Source organism: Chiloscyllium punctatum, chromosome 3 (assembly GCF_047496795.1).
Source record: "Chiloscyllium punctatum isolate Juve2018m chromosome 3, sChiPun1.3, whole genome shotgun sequence".
NCBI lineage: Eukaryota > Metazoa > Chordata > Chondrichthyes > Orectolobiformes > Hemiscylliidae > Chiloscyllium > Chiloscyllium punctatum.
In genome coordinates, this window is record NC_092741.1 from 41,348,162 (window position 1) to 41,376,036 (window position 27,875).

At 40.5% G+C, this 27,875-nt stretch overlaps 1 protein-coding gene and 1 long non-coding RNA gene across 5 annotated transcripts in view; one reads left to right on the forward strand and one right to left on the reverse strand.

Moving 5' to 3' along the window:
* slc22a16 (solute carrier family 22 member 16) overlaps positions 1-26,316 on the forward strand; it is a 100,105-nt gene extending 73,789 nt beyond the window's left edge. For all 4 annotated transcript variants that reach the window (XM_072551922.1, XM_072551915.1, XM_072551930.1 and 1 more), the window contains 4 exons: positions 12,486-12,613; positions 13,265-13,374; positions 17,338-17,437; positions 19,038-26,316. In XM_072551922.1, coding sequence (XP_072408023.1) covers positions 12,486-12,613; positions 13,265-13,374; positions 17,338-17,437; positions 19,038-19,298 — 599 coding nt within the window. In that variant the 3' untranslated portion in view covers positions 19,299-26,316. The remainder of the gene's footprint in view (positions 1-12,485; positions 12,614-13,264; positions 13,375-17,337; positions 17,438-19,037) is intronic.
* The window catches only part of LOC140458017 (uncharacterized), a 61,800-nt gene continuing 47,292 nt past the window's right edge, over positions 13,368-27,875 (reverse strand). The window contains exon 3 of the long non-coding RNA XR_011953434.1: positions 13,368-13,831. This is a non-coding gene — a long non-coding RNA (uncharacterized lncRNA). The remainder of the gene's footprint in view (positions 13,832-27,875) is intronic.

A 27,875-nucleotide genomic window follows, 5' to 3' on the forward strand; every position in this document is an offset into this window, starting at 1 on the left:
TTTTCAAAACAAGAAGTTTTGCTGAGACAAAGTAGTTCTGAAATCGGTAAATTACAAAGTGGAAGTACAGTGTTAAGTAGCTTTGGAATATAGTGTGTGACAACTCGTTAGATCTGCATGACAATGAAGCATGAAATAGCATTTCTTGTTCCCAAGTGAACTTCTAGTACATTATGTGGTACCTTTTTAAAAGGCATCAAGCAGAGGATAGGTTTATCCTGTATAAGTCAACAGCTGCTATAGTTCACCTGGTAATTGAATGCAGGATGACATTGTCAGTGACCCTACATTTTTTCTGTCTTTTCAATCAAGGACAGCATGCAGTAAGGACAGTTGATCACGAGGAAGGATATAATAAATGACTGAATGCTCTATATTAAGTTTTATAATTTTTGAATGTGTAGCAGTTGAGTTCTTACCTGGGGGTGCATCACCTATCTAAGGAATATTTTTCAGGTGAAAAATCAGGGCAGGGTAATGATCTGAAGTTTGTGAACTCAGTATTGAATCCAGGAGGAGGTAAAGTGCCTTATCGCAGGATGAGATGATGCTATTCATGCTTACTCTGAACTTCATTAATACAGTAGGAGTGCTCAGAGTAGGATGGGCTTAACAATTAAAATGAAAAGCAACATACAGCTCAGTGCTGGGCTTGTAGACAAAATGGAAATGTTTCAGAAAGTGGTCACCTAAACTGAGTTTGGTCGGTTCGGTGTGTACTGGAGACTGTATCCTGTACATTATCCTAAATTAAAGGAAGCAATTTCTGGTCCAATGAGTTAAGCCCACATTCCCTGAATTAATGTTTTTAAAATAAAGCACATGTGCATCAGCTGGTATTAGGTGCCCTAGGTGGTGGGATGTCATGAGGTACAATTGCAGCTATTACACTTCCTAAACTCGCACAGAAGGGGACAACTTGCTGAGAAGGGGACAAACAGTGCCAGTGTTTGTCCCAGTGCCATCAACGTAGAGGGTTTAGGTTAGAATTATGTGGTGCTTGGAAGGGAAATTGCAGACTTCTAATTTGTAGAAGTCATATGTTTGGTGAATGCTGTCAAAAGGAGCCTGAGTGAATTGTTTCAGATGGTATACACTGCAGCCAAAGTATCAAATGGAAGGAGCAAATGTTTAAGGTGAGTTCAGTGATCATCAAGCTGTTTTTATCCTGGATGATAAGAGTTGTTAGAATTTCACTATCTGTGGAGGTGTTCGGACAGTGGCAATGTGACTGGACTAGTAATCCAGAGATCCCGGCTAATATTCTGGGGACATGGACAACGTTCCCTCTAAAGTGTGTGGCATTGCAGCCACTAGGACATTCTGCAAATTGCAACAATGTACTGACACATGGGCAGGCTTCTACTTCCAGACACTGCTGCGACACCCAAATCTTGGAGGGTAACGGGTGGAAAAGAAAATCTGCCATCTATACCCAGTCTGGCCAGAACGTGACTCCAAACCCACAGCAACTTAGTTACATTTTAACTGTTCTCTGAAATGGCAAAAAGAGCCAATCAGTTCAAGTGCAGCTAAGGATGGGCAACAAATGTGAGCCTGGGCAGCAATACCCCCTATTCCTTACAAAATCTTAAAAAATAGATAGTCACAGTGGCTCAGTGGTTAGCACTGCTGCCTCACAGCGCCAGGGACCCAGGTTTGAGTCCACCCTCAGGCGACAGTCTGTATGGAGTTTGCATGTTCTCCCCGTGTCTGCGTGGGTTTCCTCCAGGTGCTCCAGTTTCCTCCCACAATCCAAGGGTGATTAAACAGGTGGATGAGGGTGAAGCTGTTGATGTAGTGTGTATGGATTTCAGTAAGGCATTTAATAAGATTCCCCACAGTAGACTAATGCACAAAATACAGAGGCATGGGATTGAGGGTGATTTAGCGGTTTGGATCAGAAATTAGCTATCTGAAAGAAGACAGAGGGCGGTGGTTGTTAGGAAGTGTTCATCCTTATGTTCAGTTACTAGTGGTGTACAGCAAGGATCTGTTTTGGGGCCACTGCTGTTTGTCATTTTTATAAATGACCTGGATGAGGGTGTAGAAGAATGTGTTAGTAAATTTGCTGATGATACTAAGGTTGGTGGAGTTATGGGTAGTGCCGAAGGATGTTGCAGGTTACAGAGGGACATAGATAAGTTGCAGAACTGGGCTGAGGGGTGGCAAATAGAATTTAGTGCAGTAAAAAAGTGTGAATTAATTCACTTTGGAAGGAGCAACAGGAATAAATAGTACTGGGCTAATGATGAGATTCTTGGTAGTGTAGATGAGCAGAGAGATCTCAGTGTCCATGTACATAGATACCTGAAAGTTGCCACCCAGGTTAAGAGGGTGTTAAGAAGGCATATGGTGTGTTAGCTTTTATTGGTAGAGGGATTGAGTTCAGAGCCATGTTGCAGCTGTACAAAACTCTGGTATGGCCGCACTTGGAGTGTTGCGTACAGTTCTGGTCACCACATTATAGAAAGGATGTGAAGCTTTGGAAAGGGTTCAGAGGAGATTTACTAGGATGTTGCCTGGTAGTGGGGGGGGAAGGTCTTATGAGGAAAGGCTGAGGGACTTGAGGCTGTTTTTGTCAGAGAGAAGAAGGTGCCAGGTGACTTAATTGAGACATATAAGATAATCAGAGGGTTAGATAGGGTGGACAGTGAGAACCTTTTTCCTCAGATGGTGATAGCTATCAGAAGGGGACATAGCTTTAAATTGAGGGATGGTAGATATAGGACAGATGTCAGAGGTAGTTTATTTACTCAGAGAGTAGATGGGGTATGGAATGCCCTACCTGCAACAAGAGTAGACTCGCCAGCTTCAAGGGCATTTAAATGGTCATTGGAAAATGGAATAGTGTAGGCAAGATGGGCTTCAGATTGGTTCCACAGGTTGGCGCAACATCGAGGGCTGAAGGGTCTGTATTGCGCTGTAATATTTTATGTGCAGGTTATGCTAAATTACCCATAGTGTTCAGGAATATGTAGGTTAGGTGCATTAGTTAGGGGTAAATATAAGATAAAAGGGTAGGGGAATGGGTCTGGGTGGCTTACCCTTGGGAGGGTCAGTGTGGACTTGTTGGGCTGAATAGCCTGTTTCAACACTGTAAGGATTCTAGGCCAACCTTCTAGGCCAAATAAATGCAGATCCAGGTAAGAGTATTCCATCACACTACTAACTTCTGTCTTGGAGATGCTGGATAGGCCTTGGGGAGCTGAGTTACTTGCTACAGGCTCAGTCCTGCTCTTAAAGCTGCTGTCTTATATGGAAAGCTTGCCCGTGAAATATCTGCCCAGAAGAAAATAGGAATTCGGAAACTCTGTGATTCCATCTCTTCAGCATCCATGAATGATACTGACAGTCCCATTTAATTTGCTCCTTTGCCACGGTGTTTAACTGTCATTGTACACAGTTGTCAGATATGTTTCAGGAAGTAGATTTGCTTTTCATCTGCTTTCCACAATTTTCTCTTTCTCAGATGCCTCTTGTTTTCAACCCTATAGTATTGTTGCTATAATTTTCTTTCCTGTTTTGAAAGCAAGGCCTTTTTAATTATGTGACTAAGCTGGTTCAACTTGTCAGCTTATTTTTAGTTAAGTATGTTATTAACTTGCTTGCCTATCCTTTAAATGTGAATAATAAATGCAACGATGGATGGATATGGGAATTTACTGCCTTTCATTTAATGCATGACTAAACAAAGATTGCAGGTGTACTATATCAATAACTGAGAATCCGAATGCAATATTTAATGTTTTGTGCTGAATTCAACCTAGAGACCAATTTTCAACATTATCTATAATAACACAAGACCGGGATGATTCAGCTTTGCTATGCATTGGTCCTGTAATAATTTTTCAACAATCTTCCTAGCTCAGTTGGATTTGGAAGCATAAATGTGCAAGATTTTCTAAAAGGGAGGAGGGATATAACAAATAGTTCTCATTTTTGCCAGTCTGAGGATATGACCAGATTCTTACAGCTGTGAGAAATTGTTGGATGTCACAACTGGTTAACTTTGCTTCAATTAATTCTCTCATCACATCACGTGTTCTGGGGGTTGTTATGCTATTTAGAGTTTCCAAAAGGGCTTTATTTCTGATCTTGTGAATATGCAGCCTTCACAGTTTGATGACTTATTTACATTTGCATTTATGCACCAATCGATATTTTGGGTATAATCCTTCTTCAGGAATAGGGGTGAGGGTAGGGGGAAGTCGATCAGTGGAATGAATCCGGTTTGTGGTTGGAGGGAAGGGTCAGTTGGAGGGACAGAGGGGAGGAAGCATGCCTGGAAAGGGAGTCAGGGGAGGGATGGGAAGGTTATTTGAAATTGGAGAATTTAATTTTGAGTCTTCTGGGCTATAGGCTGCCTAGGTGGAAGATGAGGTGTTGTTCCTCCAGTTTGTGGTCTGATTCATGGTGGCAATGGAGGAAACCAAGGATAGACATGTTGGAGAGGGAATGGGCAAGGCAATTGAAATGGATAGTTGCTGGCTGGCCTCTACGGGCCCGGCTGAGATGATCAGCGGAATGTGCCCTTTGTTTATGTTTGGTCTCATCAACATAGAGAGGCCCACATTGGGGGCACTGGATACAGTAAACCAGGTTGGAAGAGAGGCAGGTGAACCTCTGTCTCACCTGGCAGGAGTGGTTGGGGCCCTGGGTGGAGGTGAAAGGGAGTGGTGTGCTAGCAGGTTTTGCAGGTTCTGGGGGGAGTTGGTGGGGAGAATGGCATGAACCAAGGAGTGGCAAAGGAAATGGTCCTTGCAGAAGGTGGAGAGGGGTAGGAAGGGAAAGTTGTTCTTGGTGGGGGGGATCTAGTCAGAGTTGGCAGAAGTGTTTAAGGATGATATGTTGGATGCAGAGCTGGTGGGATTGAAAGTAAAGATAAGAGGGACTCTGTCTTCATTATGTTTGGAGGGTGGGCAGTTCAGAGCAGTGGAGTGGGGAATGGAGGAGCAGCGGTGGAGGGCTGTCTGGATGACAGAGAGGGGAAAGTACATTGTTTAAAGTAGATGGACATCTGGAATACTTGGGATTGGAATGTCTCATCAGAGCAGATACGATGGAGACAGAGGAATTGGGAAAATGAGATGAAGTTTTTGCAGGATATGGAGTGGGAGGAGCTGTAGTCCAGGTAGCTATGGGAGTCTGTGGGATTATAGTAAATGTCAGTCCATAAACTGTCGCTGGAGATGGAAACATAGAGGTTAAGGGAGGGGAGGGAGGTGTCCAAGATGGGCCAAATGTATTTAACGGCCAGCTGAAAGTTGTTGGTAAAGTCTATGAACTGCTCCTGTTCAGACTGGATGCAGGATGCAGCACCAATACAGTCATCAATGTAACGGCAGAAGAGTTGGAAACAGTACCCATGCATGTACTGAAATGGGAGAAAGTGAGGACTGCAGATGCTGGAGATCAGAGCTTAAACATGTGTTGCTGGAAAAGTGCAGCAGGTCAAGCAGCATCAAAGGAACAGGAATATTGACGTTTCGGGCATAAGCCCCTCTTGCGGAAGAAAAGGTGCCAGTGTAGCTGCGGAAGATGGACTGTTCCACATATCCAACGATGAGGCAGGCATAGCTGGAGCCCGTGCAGGTACCCATGGCTACTCCTTTGGTTTGGAGGAAGTGGGAGGATTGGAAAGAGAAGTTGTTCAGAATGAGGACCAGTTCAGTCAGTCGAAGGAGGGTGTCAGTGGAAGGGTACTGGTTAGTACGCCGGGAAAGGAAGAAGCGGAGGGCATTGAGTCCTTCATGATGGGGGATGGAGGTGTATAGGGACTGGACGTCCATGGTGAAGAGAAGGCGTTGGGGACTGGGAAAGCGAAAATCATGGCGGAGGTGGAGGGCGTGGGTGGTGTCCCGAACGTAGGTGGGGAGTTCTTGGACTAAGGGGGACAGGACCGTGTCAAGGTATGCAGAGATGAGTTCGGTGGGGCAGGAGCAGGCTGAGACAATGGGTCGGCCGGGGCAGTCAGGTTTGTGGATTTTGGGCAGGAGGTAGAAACGGGCGGTGCGGGGTTGTGGGACTATGAGGTTGGAGGCGGTGGATGGGAGATCCCCTGAGGAGATGAGGTTATGGATGGTCTGGGAGATGATGGTTTGGTGATGGGAGGGCTTATGCCCGAAACGTCGATTCTCCTGTTCCTTTGATGCTGCCTGACCTGCTATGCTTTTCCAGCAACACATTTTTATGTACTGAAGTGGGACTGTTCAACATAGCCAACAAAGAGGCAGGTGTAGTGAGGGCATATGCCACCCCCTGGATATGGAGGAAATTGGAAGAGTTGGAGGAAAATTTATTGAGGGTGAGGACTAATTTAGCGAGGCAGAGGAAGGTATTGGTGGAGAGTGACTGGATGGGTCTGTTGGAAAGGAAGAAGCGGAGGGCCTGTGGGAAGTGGACATGTATAAGGACATCACATCTGTAGTGAAGATAAAGCACTGAGGGCCAGAGCGCTGGACGTTTCCAAAGAGGTGGAGGAAATCTACCTGGCTTGCTGTGTTCTTCCAGCCTCCTGCTTATCTAGTTTGGATCCAGCATCTGCTATTTTTTTTGTTTCTTTATGCACCAATCAGCAGATTGCTCTTTGCATATTACCCTCACTCTACCTGTGATTGGAGCATTTATGATCTAAACTTGCTAAGAATAGAATCTAAGTAATTGTTCATCCAAATGTTATGCCTCAAGTGCTCGTATTTATGCAGAATGCTCAAAGTTACTGAGCCTCATTACTCACTCCACACAAATTTATACTATCATCCACACACCATGAGCATGTGGCCCTATCATTAGAGCTCGTTTCATTTATATCAATTTCATCCCACTGCGGTGAAAGTAGAGACTGAGAATGAGACTGGAATCTGGTTTCAGTGTCATCTTACATCTACTGGACTATAACCTTTCTTCTTGTGCTCATTTGGTATAAGTGTTGGAATGCTGGGCAATGGAACACTTCACCATCTATTGACAACATCAGCACTCAGAGTTATTTGTGACATTTTGTCTTTGTTCGTTACAATCCACTGCTCACACACTTATATCCCAAGTTTAGAAGAATTACCATCTTGACTAATATGTCCCAGCCATCTTTGTGACATCTGTGCATAATATTTGTCAGGGTCTGCTGAAATAATAAAAAAACACAGTATGATGCAGCACAGAATAAGGCTGTCCAGCACTCCTGTCTGCTAGTTCTTTGAATGATGTGTCTATTTCCCTGTTTTCCAAATCCCAGCAATTTTGTTTTCTTTAACAAGTTTTTATCCTGTACTCTTAGAAAGACATTATTCACAGTTTTCTAGATTAGGGGAGGTGGTGATGTAATGATAGCATCATAGTCTTGTAATCCAGTTTCCAGACTAATGTCCTGGGGCCATGAGTCCAAGTCTCATTGTAGCTGGTAGGGAAATATGAATTCAATAAAAAAATCTGGTATAAAAAGCTACCTAGCCTAATGATGGAGAGTCATACAGCACGGAAACAGAGCCTTCAGTCCAACTCATCTATGCTGACCAGGTTTCTTAAACTGACCGTGTTCCATTGGGGCATTTGGCCCATATCCCTCTAAACCTTTCCTATTCATGCACCTGACCAAATGTACTCTTTCAATTGTTGTAACTATACCTGCATCTACCACTTTCTCTGACTGCTCATTCCACACATGGACCATCCTTTATGTGAAATGATTGCCCCTTTTAAATCTTCCTTCTCTCATCTTAGAATTATACCTTCTAAGTTTTGACCCCTACACTAGGACAAAGACCTTGGCTATTCACATCATCTGTGCCCCTCATGACCTTATAAACCTCTGTAAGATCATCCCTCAACCTCCTACCTCCAGAGAAAAAACTCCCAGCCTATCCAACTTCAAATAATCCAGTCCCTGTAACATCCTTGTAAATCTTTTCTGCACTCTTAATTTGGTTCACTAATACCCTCTGCTGCTCTTAAACACTTGTTATGCAATAAAACAGAAAATGCTGGAGAAGTTTGGCATGTCTGTAGCATGTGTGAACAGAGAAAAGTACATGTTTTGACTCTGATATGGCTCTTCTTGAGAACTGATAAATGGCATTTTTATGCTGTGGTAAGTTAGTAAAATCATGTAGAAACACTATTAGCACAGTACTCCAGGTTTGCCAATCAAATTTTATTCTAACGATATATTAAAGAATAATCCTCGGTCAGTGTCAAAAATTGCTGGAAAAACTCAGCAAATCTGGCAGCAATCTGTGAATACAAAGCTATCTAACCTAATGCTGTGGGTCATACAGGAACCTTCAAAACAGTTCAGAGGAAAGGGTCACTGGACCTCTTAATTCTGCTTTCTCTCCACAGATGCTGTTTGATCTGCAGGGTTTTTCCAGCAATTTCTGTTTTGTTTCTGATTTCTATCTTTGGGTTTTTGCTCAGTTGGGTTGTTAGATTTTCGGGAACTATTTACAAGTGCATTGGGTGGAATTTTCCCAACCACTGAACAGCATGGGCCTTGGAACAAAAGTTAGATGAAATGTCTGATGAGGAGCTTCTCGGCTTTGAGAGCCACAAGACCCCTTTTGCAACGGTGTTGAGCAATGAGTTGAGACTTCCACAAGTGAGCAGTGAGAGGCTTATTTGCATGGATTAACCTTGCCTCATTAATACACAGCTTTTCATTCTTCCATCTGCCAGATAGAAACTAAATGCCAAAACTTCCCGCCGTGGTCAGGGACATGCTCGTACCTCACCTCCACGGACCATGGCATCCGATACCACATCATCTTGTACATCTCTAATCCACTTACATTTCTGCACTTCAGTGCCTCACTTTGGAGTGCGCTGGCATCTTGAACTGTAATGGTGCTGCAAGGACTTTTTGCATAGAGGAGTGAGTTACCATCTCATGGATTTAGCCAGGAAGCAGTTCAGGGAGCCTTATATGTTCTCTTACTGCACCATCACTTTGTGCCCCCTTTCTTGAGTTGCCTTTTGACACTTTTCCCCTTCAGCCACAACTTAAAGGCCCACAGTAATTTGTCTTGCTGTGCCTCATAGCTTTGATTACCAGGCTGAGTCTGGGACTCACCATGCCAAGTGTGACCTGTGCTGTGTTTCATACTCATTCAAATCCTAAATGAAACAAACCCATGAATAGAAAAGAAATGCATCCTCTCTCAAAGCGGGCAATGTCAGTGTTTCATTTGTCTGAGCAATGGGAAACTGTTCAAGGGGATATTGCACTGACCATATACTTGCAGAGTGGAGGTTGAAGACATTTATTATCACAGCGTCATGCATCCAGTGTCAACTGGCTGGTCACGAGCAATAGTCATCTCTGTGAAGGAGAAACATAGAGCAAATGGAAGATATCCGAGGATACACAGTGATCTGGAATTGACTTCCTACCACCTTGAACTGTGAGTATTCTGCAACATGCTCTCCTATATGCAATGATGCCTTTCTTGGGTGATGTGGGGCTGTGAGCACAAGATCTCTGTCCTCATGTAACACTTGGCGACATAACTGATGCTGCACTTATCAGAATGAGGTCAAAAATTGATCCATGTGGAAACATTCCATGACCTTGCTCGTCAGTGCTCCATGCCCCAGTGTAAGGAGGATTTTGTGATAACCTTATTTGATGTGAATACTGCCTACCCACATTGCTAAGGACCTGTTCTATACCTTAGGTTCTCCACACAGGGTCATTGAAAGCGTGTCTGATGGATTCAGTCCCAGCAGGGGTTATTGTTTCTGTTGCTGTGGTGCAACAAAGGCACAGAGAAATGGAACAGCAACACATATGCAACCTAAGCCAGGACCAGCAGCACCCTACAAGGAGTTACTGAGCAGCTTGCACATGGAGAGGTCACAGCTAGAGTTTCCTCAAGGTGTGCAGGAGGTAATGGAGGCCCAGAATCCTTTGTCCTCAATGGCATTGCCTCTGAATGAGCGGGGAATATATTGTCAGCACAGATAAGGATATTCTGGGACACTGTCACGGAACTGTACCAACTTGTGAAACAGGACCTGTGATGTGAAACAGTGAGTGCCCTACCCTGTGGCTGTCAAGGTGACAGCTGCGTTGAACTTCTGTCAAACCAAGGACCCACTGTGAACCTGTGTGGGATCTCTCAATTGTCCGTCCACAAATTTATAAAGGCTGTGACCAATGCCATTTGTGTCAGATTATGCCAATCCATTTGATTTCCCTGTGACAAGATCAGTCCGGCAGCCCAGGATTGGGACTTAGCAACATAACAGGCTTCTCACTGGTGCAGGGAGCGAGAAACTGTGCACAGTCCGCACTGCGAGGGCCCGATCGTAACACAGTTGAGTTCAGGTTCCATTCCATCAACAATCAAGTCACCAGTGAGCATCATTATAACACTTTAGAAGTATGCAACAAGTTTCCTTGGAGCTGCCATGCTGCCGATATCCTGGAGAACTTTAAAATTTCTACTGCATTTGCGAGGCACGATATCTTATGAGGATGGTTACTGATGCTCTCTCTGTGAACATAGCTGATGACTCCATAATGTAACCACTTGACTGAGGCAGAGTAAAGATACAATACTGCCCTTGCAGTATAGTCTGGGCAGAATGCACCACACATAATCCCAGTATACTGTGCTCTGCAAAAATGCAGCAGCTTAAGGGGGGCTGTAAGGGATGGTGAAGAGCTGGAAGAGCAGGAGCAGTCTTCTGAGAAGAAAGATGAGAACATTGAGCAAGAGGAAAGTCACCTTCTCCATGAGAAATTGCGACAGTGTCAGGCGAACTGACACTCATTCCAGTAGATGAGTGCTGGGTGCAGTGGTCATTCATTAACTGTAAATTCATTGGTGCTTAACAGGAAAGCAAATCATTTTTGTTCCCAGAAACAAATGCAGCTTCTGTTTCTTTGTTCACTGTTGCTGTTGGTGAATAAAGTTTAATCCTTGAAAGCATTTGAAGTCTTCTCTGTATGTGACGGATATATATTAAGCAATGATAAGATGCAAAGCCAGAGTGGGCATTGGTGAAAGAGTAGCAGTGATTTAGAGAAGGCTGTAATGTTGGGACATAGCTAAGATTAGATCACCTGTGTGACCTGGTGTTGGATTTAACAGTGACTAGGTTAGGGATGTGCAGTTGTGCATGTGAGGGATTGTCAGCTGTACCACCAATGGGCCCTGAGAGTGGTTGGTTTGATAGTTGCTGTCCTGTCACGTTCAGGGTGAAGGACAACTCTAGTCTGTCAATATTCGACCAGATGCAGAGCTGGCTATCAATTGGCACCTGTCCAGGATTCCTGGAACTTGCACTTAAAGTGAGAACTGGATGAGTGGGGAACCATAGGGCCATGGTACATGATTAAAAGGCAAAACTGGGCAATAGCATGAGAAATCAGACTCAACAAAAATTACACTTAGCCAATTTCTGGCAAGCTTCAGCCCAATATATTTTTACATTTACAGGCCATAATTCCATTTGCAACTTAACAGCTGGACCACAGAACTAAAACAATTCATGAAATATGTCGCATTTGTTGACTGTCTAATATACAGCTTCTTGTTTCATTTCATTATGTACAACAGTTCACAGTAACTCCTTTCATTCCAGTTTTCTTGTCTATCTAAACAATTTAAATATCTTTAAAATAGCTTATGAATCTGTGCTGAGGAAAGGAAGGTCTTTTTTTGAAACTCATTCATGAGTGTGGCCAGGACAGAATTTATTTCTCATCCATAATTGCCCAGACAGCAATTAAGTGTCAACAACATAGCTGTGGGTTTAGAGTCACATATCTGTCAGGAAAGAACAGCAGTTTCCTTCCATAAAGGCAGGAGTGAACCAGATGAGTGTTTTCAACAATCAGTAATGATTTCATGGTCATCATTAGACTCTTAGTTCCAGAGTTTTTTTTATTGAACTCAATTCTGCCATTTATGGTGGTAGACTCAAACCCAGATCCTGAAAACATTACCTGGGTCTCTGGATAAATAAACTAAGACTAGGCCATTGCCTTCTCTCTGTTACTCATGATTCATTTATAACCCCCTCTATCAGAATTTTTTGTACAAAGATTTGTCTTGGCATCAAGTAATTAACAAACTGGCTCTCTTAAGCAAAAAACAAAATACTTATTATGTATTTGTGAATGTCAACCGTCTCAGCTCCAAAATAAATTCATTAACACATTATTTATTTGAACATAATTGATAAATTTATATGAATCAGTGTTTGAATTCAAAATTATCACTGAACAATCTTCACCTTTGTGCTAAATGTGTGGCTGTGCGATCCTTTTTACAAGTTAACAAACCTTAACTACTTCGGGACATTTCCACAGGAAAGAATCAATCTAGAATATTCTCATCAATCTCAGAGTATCACGTGACACAGGCAGATCAAGAAAGGTGGAGACAGAGAATTTATTCCAAACAAAAACTTTATGTGGACTTATTGGAGAGCTCCAGTTCTCACCAGATGCAATATTATGACTATGTATCCATTGACAGGTGCAGTGGAAATTCCTTCCTATATTGTTGCTTGTTTTGTGATGGACAGATTGGGAAGAAGGAATACTTTAGCACCGTCCCTGTTCCTGACTGGTGTGGCATGTTTTCTCAGCATGGTGACTCCCCAGGTGAGCTTCCAAGATATTTTGTATCCTCAAGATATTCTGGGACTTAAACTTTTAATTTTGACAGAAAGCAGCAATTAGACGAAGTGAAATTCAACACTGTGTTTGCCTGTTTCTTTTTAGCTTAGAACTAACATTAGGATGATCGATTTTAGGTCACAAACTCCCACTAACAAATTTTCCCCATTCACTCACCAGTGTCAAGCTGAATTGTTCAGTTTGACTTTCTGGAATTGATTCATAGCTTCAGCATTTTTTAAGGCTTGTCTTTATCTCTGTTCTTGCTTGCTAACATAAACCTGAACTAAAGTCCATCTTCATTTAACTGACAGATGAGGTCTAATGAACTGTTCACATCCATACTAAAAGTGTAACAATTTTACTCATCCTCATTCATATCCATGCCAAATGTATTTTTTTGTTCTGAACTTACTTTTCTCTCCTTGCAGTTTTCCAGGAGCACAGTGAATCTGACCCTAGATGTTGACATTGGTGTTCTGGCTTCTAAACAGAGGAATCTCTTCCTCATTTGTGAATATTTATCTGACCTGATGTAGCATGGGCAAGATGTGGAAGTTACCAGAATAGAAAATAATTTCAGGGTGGAATGTTTTGGGGAAGTCATATTGAGTATTTTTTCTTCCTTTCATCTAGGACATCAAGGCCCTGTCAATCACTCTGAGCATGATTGGAAAGTTTGCAATAGCTGTGGCATTTGGATTGATTTACCTGTACACTGCTGAGCTGTACCCAACTATAATACGGTGAGTGGCACAAACTGGACTACAACTGCTTTGGGTTATTTCATGCTACAAGTACAGTTGTATGTAAAAATATATTGTAGGAAGCTATACTATTTATCATGCCAAAAGCCATGTTAAAAGCTTTAGTTGGAATGCAAACTGTTTTTGATAGTTATTCAATCATTTGTTCAGAAATCAAAACTGATAAACTGTATAATGTAGAGATGATGTTTTAGTTCTGATGGCTATCTATGTTGGACATTACAGTCCTTGCATTTTCCCTCATTCCTTCAGAGCTCCATAAAGAGGCACCAATGTTTTGTTTTCTGCTTTCTGAAGGCATTGTCTTTGGTACTGCTCTGTGGTTTCTCACCCTATCTTATCGTCGCAACCAATATAAAAATAAAACAAAGCACTGTGTATGCGAGCGATCTGAAACAAACAAAGATCAAAGTTGCTAGAGAATCTCTGGCAGCATCTGTGAAGAGAAAACAATGTTTGCATTTTGAGTACAAGTGACCATTCTTCAGAACTAGACAATAACATTTATAGTCAAAATAAGAAATCTATTCAACCAGAGATGGTCTGTGAATTTTATTACCAAGCTCAATTTTGTACACAGCTCCAAATACAGCTGTCTGTTTGTAACTAACATGTAAGGCAGGGTGTTTAGGTTCCACTAGGGCAGCAGAGTAAGTAGGTAAGGTTCAAAAGAGCAGTGCTAGCTGGTAGGATGCTTTCCCGTTGCCATAAAGTTTTATTAGGTCAGAGGAAGACTGTTCAAGGAAACTCAAAAATTCAAATAATTCCAACTGAGCTGGTCAAGAAGTCCAAACACAGCTTGTAAAGGCTAATTTGGAATTTTAATGTGAGTTTGTACGTCGCAGTCTTACTCAGAAGCAGACTGGTTGCATGGAAGGATAACATAGTGGGGAACAAGACATGGTTCTAACCCATTCTGAAATGGAAGTGCTTCCATGAAAGGCAGCATGGCTTGGGGAGGAACTCCCCAATGGCCTACCCATCCATCAGGGAGCACAGGTCATAGAAAGAGTGGTCAAAACACACTCTCATGCCACCTGACTGACATCATGGGGACAGAGAGGGGAGGGAAGGCTTACAACCATTCCCGGGAGTCCAGCTGAGCACAAGAAAGGCAACAGCTGGTAATGGGAGCACAACTTTCAGGATTTTGAGTCTACTGACAATGAGGGGCAGTATCATCCACAGGTAAGGCAGAGCCCCATGCATGAGGAGAGGAACAAGAGGCTGGAATGGCAATACAGGTTAAACCCTCAGTACGTGATCTATTGCTAAAAGTGGAGCTAACTTGAGACATCATTGAACCAGTGTTGCAAGTCTGTAGGCAGGTGACTGAGATTCATGTGCTCATTGAAGAACACCTTGCAGACAAATAGATGAGTTAGGACCAGAACGAGGCCATTTCGCCCCTTAGGCCTGCTGCATATTCAAGAAAATCACAGCTGATCTATTTGTGATTGAATTCCACATTTCCATCTACTCCTGATAACCTTTGATTTCCCAGCCTAACAAAACTCCATCTACCTTCCACCTTAAAAGTATTAATCTCCACTGCTCATTGAGACAGAGATCAAAGTTACATGACCCACTGAGAGAAAAAAAATCTCCTCAACTCTGTTCGAGAAAGGTGACCCCTAATTTTGAAACAGAGCCTCTAGCTCTGAACTTACCCGAAGAAGAAGCAAGTTTTCCAGGTCCACTTTGTCAAGATCATTCAGGATTATGTATATTTCAATCAAAATATGCCTCACTGTTAAATGTCAGTGAAAACAAGCCCAGTTTGTCCATCCTTCTATGACAACGCACTTATTCCACATACCATTCTGTAAGCCTCCTCTGAAACACCTCTAATGCATTTACATCTTTCCTTAGTAAGGACATCAAAATTATACACCATATTTAAAATGTGGTCTCACCAACAAAGAATAAGTATGACTGAAGCAGAACGTTCTTACTTTTCAGTTTCTCTTGTAGTAAAGGATAGCATTCCATTAGCCCCCTTGATTATTTGCTGGATCTGCATATTAACATTTTGTAACTCATGCACTAGAACACATTCACACCTTGTGATTCTGTAATCATTCTCTGTCTAAATAACACTGCTTTATTATTCTTCCTGCCAAAGTGAACAATTTCATGTTTTCCCACATTATTCTCCATCTGAACAATTTTTGCTTACTTCACTCAACCTATCTATGTTGGTCTACAACGTTCTAAAGTCCTCTTCACTGTATACCTTACAACCTGTTCTTTGTGTCATCTGCAAATAAAGCGACCATGATTTCATTGCTTTCAACTAAGTCTTTGATGTAAATTGCAAAAGCCTGAGGCCCCTGCAGGACTTCACATACTGCAAACCAGAAAAAGATTTACTTATGCATATTCTCTAATTTTTACCAGCCAGCTAGTCATATGCTACCCCTATATGAGGTGCATTTACATCTCACAATAACCTTTCATGTGGCACCTTGTCAAATACATTATGGAAATCCATTGACAAAAGGCTGTCATTTGTCCACAGCTTATGTTATCCCTTCAAAAAGCTTCAATAACTTCGTTAAATATGATGGTCATTTCACAAAAAGTTTTCATATTGATTAGATTAGATTCCCTACAGTGTGGAAACAGGCCCTTTGGCCCAACAAGTCCACACCGACTCACCCAGTCCCAATTCCCTCTGACTAATGCACCTAACACGATGGGCAATTTTAGCATGGCCAATTTACCTAACCTGCACATCTTTGGACTATGGGAGGAAATCGGAGCACCCAGAGGAAACCCACGCAGATGCAGGGAGAGTGTGCAAACTCCACACAGTCGCCCGAGGCTGGAATCAAACCTGGGACCCTGGTGCTGTGAGGCTGCAGTGCTAACCACTGAGCCACCATGCCACCCATTCTTCCTGATTACTCTGAATTTTTCTCTGTGTCTAAATGTGACCTTTTCATGATTGACTCTAACACCTTCCTCACAAGAGGAACGTGACATTACATCTAATTTCAGAATATATTTATGAACATACAAATTAGATAGCATAGGCCACTCTGCCCCTCAGATCTTCTCCTTTATTCAATAAGATCATGGCTGATCTTATTACACAAGTATTATTCACACCAGTCTCCATTTACCTTTCATCCCCCTGCTTATATGTATGTACCTCTGCCTTAAAAGTGTTCAAGGATTCTGGTTCCATTGCCTTTTGAAAAGAGAGTTGCAAAGCTGAATCCTCTGTGAAGTAAAAATTCTCTTCATCTCTGTCTCATGTAAATGTTGTTGTGTCACCATAGTCTTACCAGACCGTACAGGCTGCTCTCATAAGAGAGAAGCAACTGGTGGTGATTTAACCCGAAGGTCACCAGACCTCAGGCGAGGGGAGAGATTGAGAAGGAAAGTCCTTCATGGTAACCTCAAACTGGTGATGGGAATTGAGCCAACTTCTCTCAGTTGGCTGGATTGTTGGTTTGCAGAGCAGTGTGATGTCAACAGCATGGGTTCATACAAATGACCAATAGGTTAAAGTCATTGCCAGTTTTCTCTCTGATGGAAGAGTGGCCTTTGGTCCTCTGGAATTAGGGTAACATGCACATTTTATGTCAATTAGAAATGAATTATGATTCAGTAACAGCTTTTTTGCTGAATGTCTGTCCAGATGGGAAATGGGTGAACAATGCCAGTTCAGAGGCACAGTGATTGCACATTCAAGTAGAGACCACAATAATGGCATGTCATGCCTAATTCTGAGGAGTTCTCCCAATTTCACAACTGGGACTGGATATTCCAGATCCCATTGATAACCTGCTAAGATAACCAAGCCAAATTTGGCTTGAGTCAAAATTTCTGTCCAACTGCCATTATCAAAGCTGCGTGAACTCCAAATGCTTTGTTTACTAAGTCTATGTTTAATAAAAACTACTGAGTAAGTTGAAAAATCTTTCCTTTCAGTTCATTGGCTGTTGGTACTGGAAGTATGATAGCTCGTGTTGGAAGTACAGTGGCACCTTTTTGTGTTCTCCTGTCATCCGTGTGGATCTTTCTACCACAGGTAATGAGATTCCTAATTAAAGGTTAGCTACATACAATGGATTTGAGCCATTGAGTCATGCAGCACAGAAACATTTGGTCCAATTCATCCATGCTGACCGACCGAGTCCCATTTGCCAGTATATGCCCCATTTCCCTCTAAACCCTTCCTATTTATATACCCATCCAGATGCCTTTTAAATGCTGTATTTGGGCCAGCTCCACCACTTCCTCTAGCAGCTCATTCCAAAAAGCGCACCACCTTCTGTGTGAAAAACTACTCCTTGGGTCATTTTTTACCCTCTCACCTTAAACCTATGCTCTCTACTTTTGGAATTCCCTATCTGGGGAAAAGACTTTGACTATTCCCAGGCCCATATCGTCATGATTTTATAAACCTCTATAAGGTCACCCCTTAGTCTCCAATGCTCCAGGGAAGAAAGCCCCAGCCTATTCAGCCCCTCCCTATAGCTCAACCATCCAGTCCCATCAACGTCCTCATAATTTTTTTTCTGTGGCCTCGCCAATGTCCTGTGCAGCTGCAACATGACATCCCAACTCCTATACTTAATGTTCTGACCAATGAAGGCAAGCATGCCAGATGCCTTCTTCACCACCCTGTCTACCTACAATTTCACTTTCAAGGAACTATACACCTGCATCCCTGGGTCTCTGTGTTTGGCAACTCTCCCTAGGGCCATACTGTTAATTGTATAATCCTGCCCTAGTTTGCCTTGCCAGAATGCAGCACCTCACATATTAAAATTAAACACCATTGGCCACACCTCGGCCCATTGGTCCATCTGGTCGAGGTCTCATTGAGATAATCTGGGATAATCTTCTTCACTGTCCAGTACACCACCAATTATGCAAGCTGGACTGTCCTTGCCATTTGAATAGAAATTATTTGCATTAATATATTTAAACTCACGCTGTGTGAATTTGGGCTGACAAAGCCAAATATCCTATTGCCATGTTGCTGTCACTTCCTTAAGAAAATAAAAATCAACATCTCTGGGGCAGGTGAGACTTGAAACTGGACTTTAAGGCACAGAGTCACTACCATTGTGCCATATGAGCCCTCTTTTATTATTTTTTAAGCCACCATTTTCCATTCCCTTTTCCTATGTGAGTAATTATAGACCTTCCCATATAAAATCATGGTTGTTACTATATAAGCGTAATCTATGGAATGCAGCTGGTCAGTTTTGAACAAGCTTGGACCGATATTTTGAGATGGAGTTTTTGTTTTGTGTGATTATCTTCAGAGGTGAACGTAGATTCAATATTACTCCTTTTACCTGATTATATAGAGAGAGTATGTGAGAGTGCAGTTTTCTTGGTTAATTGGAAAGAATCACTGTAGCATGCTGACTGGACTTCCATAGTTTGGTAATGATGGTGTAGAATATCAACTTGCAGTGCTTCTGGCGTGTGGAGCTTTGATATTTTCCTAATTGAGCCGGTATTATTAATATTTTAACATCCTTTTAAAAATGATCAACGTAACAAGGACAATACTTGCAAGTATGATGATAGTGAATTTAATATTTAAGATACGTTACAAACTTAACAGGAAACATTTGAACAGTACTGATATATTATTTCTCCCTTTGTGGTAGTTGATTGTGGGAATTATGTCCTTTCTGACTGGCTTGTTAACGTTGTTGCTACCGGAAACTCTCGGGAGACCTCTAGCCCAGACCTTTGAGGAAGCTGCAAGATTGCAAAAGAAAACAAATCGAGACAAAACCAAAGAAGATTCATGTGGAGAAGATGGCAGTGCTGCAGTGGGGAGGATTGTAAAACGAGACTATATCATCGATGGTATAGAGAAATCAAAGGAAGAGCAGAGTCTGATTGAACATTTAACACGGTTGTAAAGCTCATTCATTGATCACTAAGTCTTGAAATAGGCGAGTGTTGTAGTATTGATTAGGTACTAATGTCTTCAATCTGTAAACTAACAAAAAGTATACAAACAGTTTGGCATCTATTACAAACAAACATATATATAAAGTAAAATCCAACATTATTTTTAGTAGTTTGTCCCTACTGTAGTTAAGTGGTCAAGAAGTATTCCTATTAGACAGTAAAAGAACAACTTATTAATTATAGTGCATGCTGATTTGCCTATATGGGAATTTAACTGCAAAATGAATATTGACTGATAACAGTCTAACTCGTAGCCTACAATAGGCTGCATTTTATATTCTTATCAACTATCTCTTCTGGTAAAAAACATTTCTTCAATTTTGATCACTAGGACTTCAAAAGAAATTACTGATTGGTCATTGTTTGAAATTTTCCATAACATTAATTAGAACTGGATGATGAGAAATGTGCTATTTTGGGGTGGGAATTGAGACTTTCAAGAAGTTAAGACTAACTTTGTTCCATTACTTATACAAACCATGATTATAGAACAGTTTGTCTTGACTCATGTTCACCAACAAAAAGTTTTTATTTTTGAGTTAATTTAGTGAATATCACCATATCAGCTACAACCTGTAGAGGACAATACTGTGGAGACCTTAACATTTGGACTCGATCCTCACGTAAGATCTAGATTTCTAACTGTAAACTAAAATTAATAGATATCAAACAAGGTCTTTTGTATATTCATTACCCGTGGTAACATGTTTTTGTTCAGACTGTTTCATAAAAACGTAAACAGAGTCAAAGCTACCTCTGCCTTGATTGGCTGAATGGCATCCTTCTATAAGTTTCCCCCATTTTCTGGTCACCTAGTTCATTCACCAATTCTAGGCAAGCGTTCTCTATTAATATCATAGACCATGTGGCCACCACATCATTATTTATCTAATTGACCTTCCTTCCTATGAGGAAGTGCTTGGCTCTCCATTTAGCTCTGACCCATTACACTGTGCTTAAGAGCAGGAACTGAGAGAAACGAGCAGAATTGAATCTATGCTATCACTCATTAGTGAAACATCATGCAATTATTTTTAGCGCTTTACCAACCAAATTTGTGCCAGTAACAAAAATAGAAAACTGTAGCAATAACAGTAATACGACAAAGGTTCAAATAACATTTAGGAATCTGACCTTAAAAGTTTTTAAATCTTTTATTTTTCTTTCTGCTTTTAATAAATCTGTCCCAAGCCATCCATGTTGCTATATCCATAAAGTCAGGAAGGCAAGAAATTACAGACTGTAATTGTACAAAATTGCAGACTTTCAGGATTATGATATAGTCAATTGTTAGTAGACCAGTAAAGTTAAACTTTGATTTGTAAAAATGTAATACTGCATCAAACATATCAACAATTAATTAATACAAAGAATGAAAGTCATATGCATGTATGGCATTTACTCAGATAATGGGAACCAATGAATCTCATGACACCCGTGCCACTGTTGTTAAGTTCCCCAAGCATGGTGTTGTTCAATTGGCTACAAAACCAAATGTAGACCTGCAGGGACATATTTGGGGAAGCCACTAGGAAGAATTTTTTTTTATGTTAGGTCTTCTGGAACACCAGTCTTGTAACTTTTGTAGTGTGGTTTGGCCAGGAATCCTGCAGGCATCCTGCTTAAAGGACCATGCGATGCAGCTAAAATTCGAGAGCTCCCAATGTGACTCTGACTGTTCATTCACCCTTAATGTTGAAGTTGAAAGGTTTTTAGACAATATTGAGAATCTAGTGTGGAAAGTGGTCCCCAGACCATACAGTACTACATACTGTATTACGTATTAGCTTGAGAATAAGTCAATGTAGTATTAAACCTTAGGGAAAGCATGGTGATAGGAATGACTTCACTTATATAATGCCACCTTGCTTATAAAGTCGCTGATAGTGATTGCTACTTCATTGTTCAAGCCTCAAGGTGCCCACGGTTCACAGATTATAGATAGCACTTAAACTGTTTGTCCACTGCTTTACTGATATTGGTGGAAATCACAGAGCTCGATATGTAAGACCCATTTCAGCTTGCCAAATACTTAAATGGATTAGTCTGAGGCTGGCAAGTAAACAGAAGAGTACCAAAACACTGGTTTCTGGGCTAGTGTTAATTTGAACTGACAGCATTGCTGCAGTCTTAGGAGATAGAAGGTGCATATAAACAAGGAACAAGAGTTGGCCACTCACCTCTTCAAGCCTGCCCTGCCATTCATAAAGTCATACAGCTCAGAAACAAACCCTTCGGTCCAACCACTCCATGCCGAACATAATCCCAAATTAAACCAATCCCATCTGCCTGTTTCTGGCCCGTATCCCTCCAAGCCTTTCCTTTCATGTATCTATCCAAATATATTTCAAATGTTGTAATTGTACCTGCATCCACCACTTCCTCAGGAAGTTCATTCCACCTGTGCACCACCCACTGTGTAAAACATTTGCCCTCATGTCTTTTTTAAATCTCTCTCCTCTCACTTTTTTAAAATGTGCCCTCTAGTCTTGAAATCCCCAATCTAGGGAAAAATCAACTACCATTAACTCTATCTTACCTCTCATTAATTTATAAACTTCTATCAGGTTACCTCTCAACCACCTATGCTGCAGTGAAAAAAAACGTCCCAGCCTATCCAGCCTTTCTTTATAATTCAAGCCTTCCATACCCAGCAACTTCCTGGTAAACCTCTTCCAGACCCTATCCAGGTTAATAATATCCTTAATGTAACAGGGCGACCAGAACTGGACACAGTATTCCAGAAGAGGCCTCACCAATGTCCTATACAACCTCAACATGTCTTCCCAACTCCATTCAATAACATGATTGCTGATCTGATTTTAATCTCAATGCTGTGTCCCTGATTAACGGTTCCATGGTTCACAGTTCAAAAAGGGCAAGTTTGTTGTGTAAGTCCTGGTAATGACAAGGCTTTAATGAGATCGATAATGTTTATTAACACTAGGCAATACCTCACACTATTACTAAAAGTGGTCCAATACTAATTCTTGTTTGGTCATTGTGTAGCTTATTAATTGGAAGCAAACTAAAGAGATTTGAATTCTGTTATACTTCAGTGTTATCCCAGTGTAAAATAGTGTTGACATCACAACACTAATATTTCAGAAAGGCTAGGAAAATATGGACTTCTTCAGTAAGTCAGTTCTAACATCGTTAGGAATATGTAGACCTTTGAGGGATGTTCACAGAAAATGACATAGTTTCTGCTTTCTTTCTTTCAAAAATCTATTGTTTAAAGTGAAATATTCAGCAACTGCAAGCCAAAATTAGATTAATTGAAAAATGTTTAATCAATCAGTTTATTTTGAATAGTTATTTTCATTCTGGTTAGCATCTGCCTTATTGTGTTTCCATTGCTGAAGGGAATACTGGTCTATGTGGCACTCCTCAGCAACAGTTAAATAACAATATTGAGAATCTAGTGTGGAAAGTGGTCCCCAGACCATACAGTAACACATACTGTATTACATATTAGCTTGAGAACAAGTCAATGTAGTATTAAACATTAGGGAAAGCATGGTGATAGGAATGACTTCAGTTATATAATGCCACCTTGCTTATAAAGTTATATCCTTTTCTTATTCCAAAACATATGAAAGGAGCATGTACCAAAAACAACAAAAAAGCATATCTAAACAGCCATCTTTGCTACCAAATACAAAGAGTTTTAAAGGAACTTTTGAAACAGCACAATTGAAATGAGTTTTGTTTATTTATATTTTAAATATAAATTTGTTCCAGGTGAAGCCATTTTTGAACATTGTTTATTGCTTTCTGTAGTGAATTCGGTAATCATCGTTAGGATCTAACAAGTTCCCTTTAGGTCACATGGAGTGACAGATGAGCTGAACACTTAAATTCCACATAGCAGATTTCTTCCAGTTTGAAAGAGAGAGCTTTAAAACACATCAAAGACAAATTTATAAGGGCCTACTCATGGGCAGCTAAAGTGCCCCCTTGTTTCTGGTGATTGGTCCCCAGTTGATAAGCAAATCACCAATTACCTATGTTGCCCAAAACTGTTAAACTGCATTGAGATTGTTACTTGATGGGTGCATCTTGGCAAGCATCCAATAAAGCTGCAACCTCAAAATAGCTCCAGACTCTGCTGCCAGAACAGACGGATAGCTGGCATTTGTTAATAGACCACTCAAAAGTTAAAATCTATCCCAGTGACTTAAAGCACCCAGGTTGTGTTTTATTCTTAAAAGCTAATTTAAATGTTATGCTGAAGACAAAAGTACAAAGTGTCCTGGACAAACTGATCTGCAGGAAGTTCAAGGTAGCTAGTCTGTTTTGCCAAAGTTTCTCATGCATTAAGTACATTCAAATTCAAATGTACAGCTAATGGAAATGAGGGTTTCAGGCAGCACTGGATTAGATGTCAGTGTCCTGATTGGAAATTAATGCTGCTTTGATTTGAAAACAAATCTGGATGTTGCTGAAGTATTTCAAGTAGGTCCAATTTCTTAATTCAAATAAACCTTATATGTAGAAGAGGATAAAGGAGAACCTATCTTAGATTAGATTAGATTACTTACAGTGTGGAAACAGGCCCTTCGGCCCAACAAGTCCACACCGACTCACCCATACCCATTCCCCTACATTTACCCCTACCTCTAACACTACGGGCAATTTAGCGTGGCAAATTCACCTAACCTGCACATTTTATAGATCCATTTTATTCGGTAAAGCAAGTAGTCCAGCACCTTCTGTTAAGTAAACCAAAACAGGACATTCAGAAATATACGAAGTTAGTTTCTCTTAAAATAAAAAAGCTTTAGAATATGGTAAAAAGCTAAGGCTAGGAAAGCAAATAAAATAATTGATCCCTAAAATTCATCACTTTGAACTACAGTATATAGAATTCATAGTTTTAAGTGTTTCTAACATTTAGAATGTTGAATTGAGTTTCTAATTCAAGACGGATTTGACATGCGTATTATGGAAAAAGCATGCACAATTTCCTAATTCAGTATTTCTGTTCTGCCCTCATGCTGATCATGTGATCAGTATTATACTGTGCAAAAACATGCTGAAATTAGAAGTGTGACAGATATTTGAGGTCCCTCAGATTGTTTCTCAGTTCCCAGACTGAACCCCTGTCTAAAGTATAGTGCATTTGAAAAACACTAGTCAATTTCTAAGACGCAATAAGAAATCAAAAGAAGGCAGTAGAGAAACATTCCTGATTTATTGTCTTATTAAACTGAACCGCTAAACTCACTTTCACTTTGATGCTCTACTGATCCTCTAAGGATTAATTGCATGGTTATCTACTGAATATTAACCTTGTTACCACCACAGACACAAACTTAAATCAGAACAAAAAATGTACTCTGAGCAGTATAAATTTACAATATGTGAACAATATTCAAATACAGAAATATTAACACAGAACAACTTCTGTATTAATGGCACTGGTTGTAACTTTTCAGACTACTGAAAAGAGGAAATGAGATTGCAAATTTTACCTCACTACATTTATGTTGTTGGATTAAAATTAGGTTTACATGTGTTCATAATATGAGCCAAGTCAAAACATTTGGCAGGTCTGAAGAAGGGTCGTTGGACCCAAAAAGTTAACTCTGATTTCTCTCCATAGATGCTGCCAGACCTGCTGATATTTTCCATCGATTTGATTTTTTTTTGTTTCAGATTTCTAGCACATGCAGTTCTTTTGTTTTTTATATCAGATATAAATAGACCTATGCTGTAGTTGTTTAGGCAGGTTATTTGTGGTTGTTTGAAATTAAACTGTATTTGTGATTAGAGAATCTGTATTCAAGTCACTGTATTAAATGTGTATTATTTATACTGTACCCAAAATATGTGTTGGACCACAAACCTATAAATCTGATTGCTGTTAATGTAACTCAAGTTGTGTGTGTACATACTATCTCTGCTAATGCTTACCCAATGCAGTTCATTGATTTGTGCTTTGCCTAATATTTTCTTTTCAGTTAAGTAATGTGGATAATTGTGGACTTTAAGCAGAAAGCTAAACATAAGTGCATTAGTACTGTTTAACTTCACTGATGTGAGCATTGACGTCATTATGGAAGATGTTGTTGATTGTCAATCCCAGCAACCTTGAGGAAACAATGCAAAAGGCAAATCATTGCTGTGATAGTTTAGGTGTAGTGGTGTAATATTTTCCTGACTGCTTTGAGTAAGCTTTCTCTGTAAGGAATAAGTTCTGAAAGGGAACTCTATCTAATTTTAAAAATGGTAAACTCCAGCTGTCCTAGTCCACAGGCTAATCTCTGGGATGGCATCATTCCTGGAATGGAAGGAAGTCAGATAAGTAGTGGCATGTCCTTGAGTGGGAAGAAATTGAGCAGGTATCCAGGATAATTCCAAAAATATGGTCCGAGGATTCCTTGCCTTCATGGTTTTTATTTCCTACCTTTACCTTCATGTTTATACAGGTTACATGAGCCATTCCTGGTCAGTGAATATCTAATATGGTGGACGATTTGCTTTCTGATCCCTTGCTGCTGCCATCAAATAGGGATGATAAGTCATCTAATGTCCTATTATGTCTCCTGGGCTAATGGGCCTAACTATCCATTCTGTTTGAGATTGAAAACTTAGCATGTCATAGCAGACTGTGGCATGGTAAGTTGGTGCAGCAAGTACCATAGGCATTTACGCAAAAATAACTTCAGTATACCATTTTTAACAGAGGTGTAGAGTTCCAATTCATGAATAGAAGTGATATTAATTTGTCAATTTAGAAGTATTTATTTTGGTTATCACTTTCCAGGTTTTATAACAGTTTAGCTCAATGTCAGCCCATAAAATGTTAATTACAGTGCCCCAGGTATTGAGTTTGGGAACTATGTTAATGAACTAGGATGTTCATTTTGGAATTCTGTAAAACTTTCTTTGCTTTTCCATTACTATACTTGATATGGATTTCTTCGAATAAATTTCATTAAAAGGTCGGTTGAATGTACAGACTTTTAGTGTTTTTCACCTGGAATCATAATTCAAACCACTCAGTAGACCAGATGAGCAGACAATATCCTGCATTTCACATGTTTAGATGGTTTCAGAATGTTTCAAATTTGCTAATTTTTTTACAACCTCCACATGAAAGTAGGAACTACAACAATCAAGGAGGAAGATTGAAGAAATCTACCAAAACCCTGGATATTTTCATCTCCTAGTTAGTTGTGCTCCCTCCCAACCATGGTAAATCATTGTACTGATTCTCTCTCTACCCCATTGATAAAATATCCAAATCTATAACGTCAAGTAGAAACTGATTTAAAAAGTGGTTTATGTATTCATCAGTTTTTATTTATCAAAATACATTCAGCCTCTAGTGTCCTGAGAGGAATCTTGTTGAAATGTATTCAGTTTAAACTTTCATAGACATTAGATGGCTTGAGTGCCATCACATACACACATTTGTTTCAGTTTACAATTTCTCCAGATTTAGTTCCGACAGATCTGTGTTATCGTCAAAGGTGGGATTGCACACACACAATCTTCTCCAGCAATATTAAACTTTTGAAACTTATGTGCCTCCATCAAGGGAACAGGAGTATGCTATTCAGCCCATCATTCAATGCCTTTTTCTGCCCCCCCCCCACACTATCCCTTTACATCATTGATATTTGGGAACCTGTCAGTTTCTACTTTAAGTATACTCAATGACCGATCTTCCACAGTCGTTTAGGTTAGAGAATTCCAAAGATTCATAATCTTCAGTAAAATAAATTTTCTCCAACCAGGGGAACATCTTACCTGAATCTATCCTGTGAGTATTCTGTAAGTCTCAGTGAGATTACCTCTCATCCTTTGAAATTCTTGAGAACACAGGCCTAGTTCTCCTGATTTGTCAGTATATGGCAGTCCTATCTCACAATCAAGTAAGGTGAATCTTCATCATGCTTCCTCTATGGTAAAGAAATCAAAATTACACACAGTACTTCTGGTGTGGTCTAACTCAGGTTCTGGACCATTGAAGGAAGACTTCATTTACTCCTGTAGAGTCACAGAGGGGTATAGCACAGAAACAGGCCCTATGGCCCAACATGTGCATGCTGACCAAGTTTCCTAAACTGAACTAGTCCTCTTGCAATTAAGGTCAACACTTCATTATTCTCCCTAATTACTTTCCTGGATGTTAGCTTTCTGTGACTTACTGACAGGACAACCATGTCCCTTTATGTATTTGCATTCCAATTTCTTACTTTTAAAACAACATCCTGCACATTTGTTCCTCTTACCAAAGTGGATAACCTTACAGTTTCTCAAGTTGTATTCCATTTGCTATGTTCTTGCTGATACACTGTCTGGACATATCCTCTTGAAGTTGCTTTACATTTTCCTAACGGTACACATCTTGGCTTTGTCTTAACTATGCACTTGGAATATATTACATTTGGTTCCCATATCTAAATTATTGACAGATATTATGACCAATTTATGCCAAAGTACTGATCCTAGTGATACCCCTGCAAATGTAAGAATGACCTGTTTATTCCTACTGTCTGTTTTATGCCTGT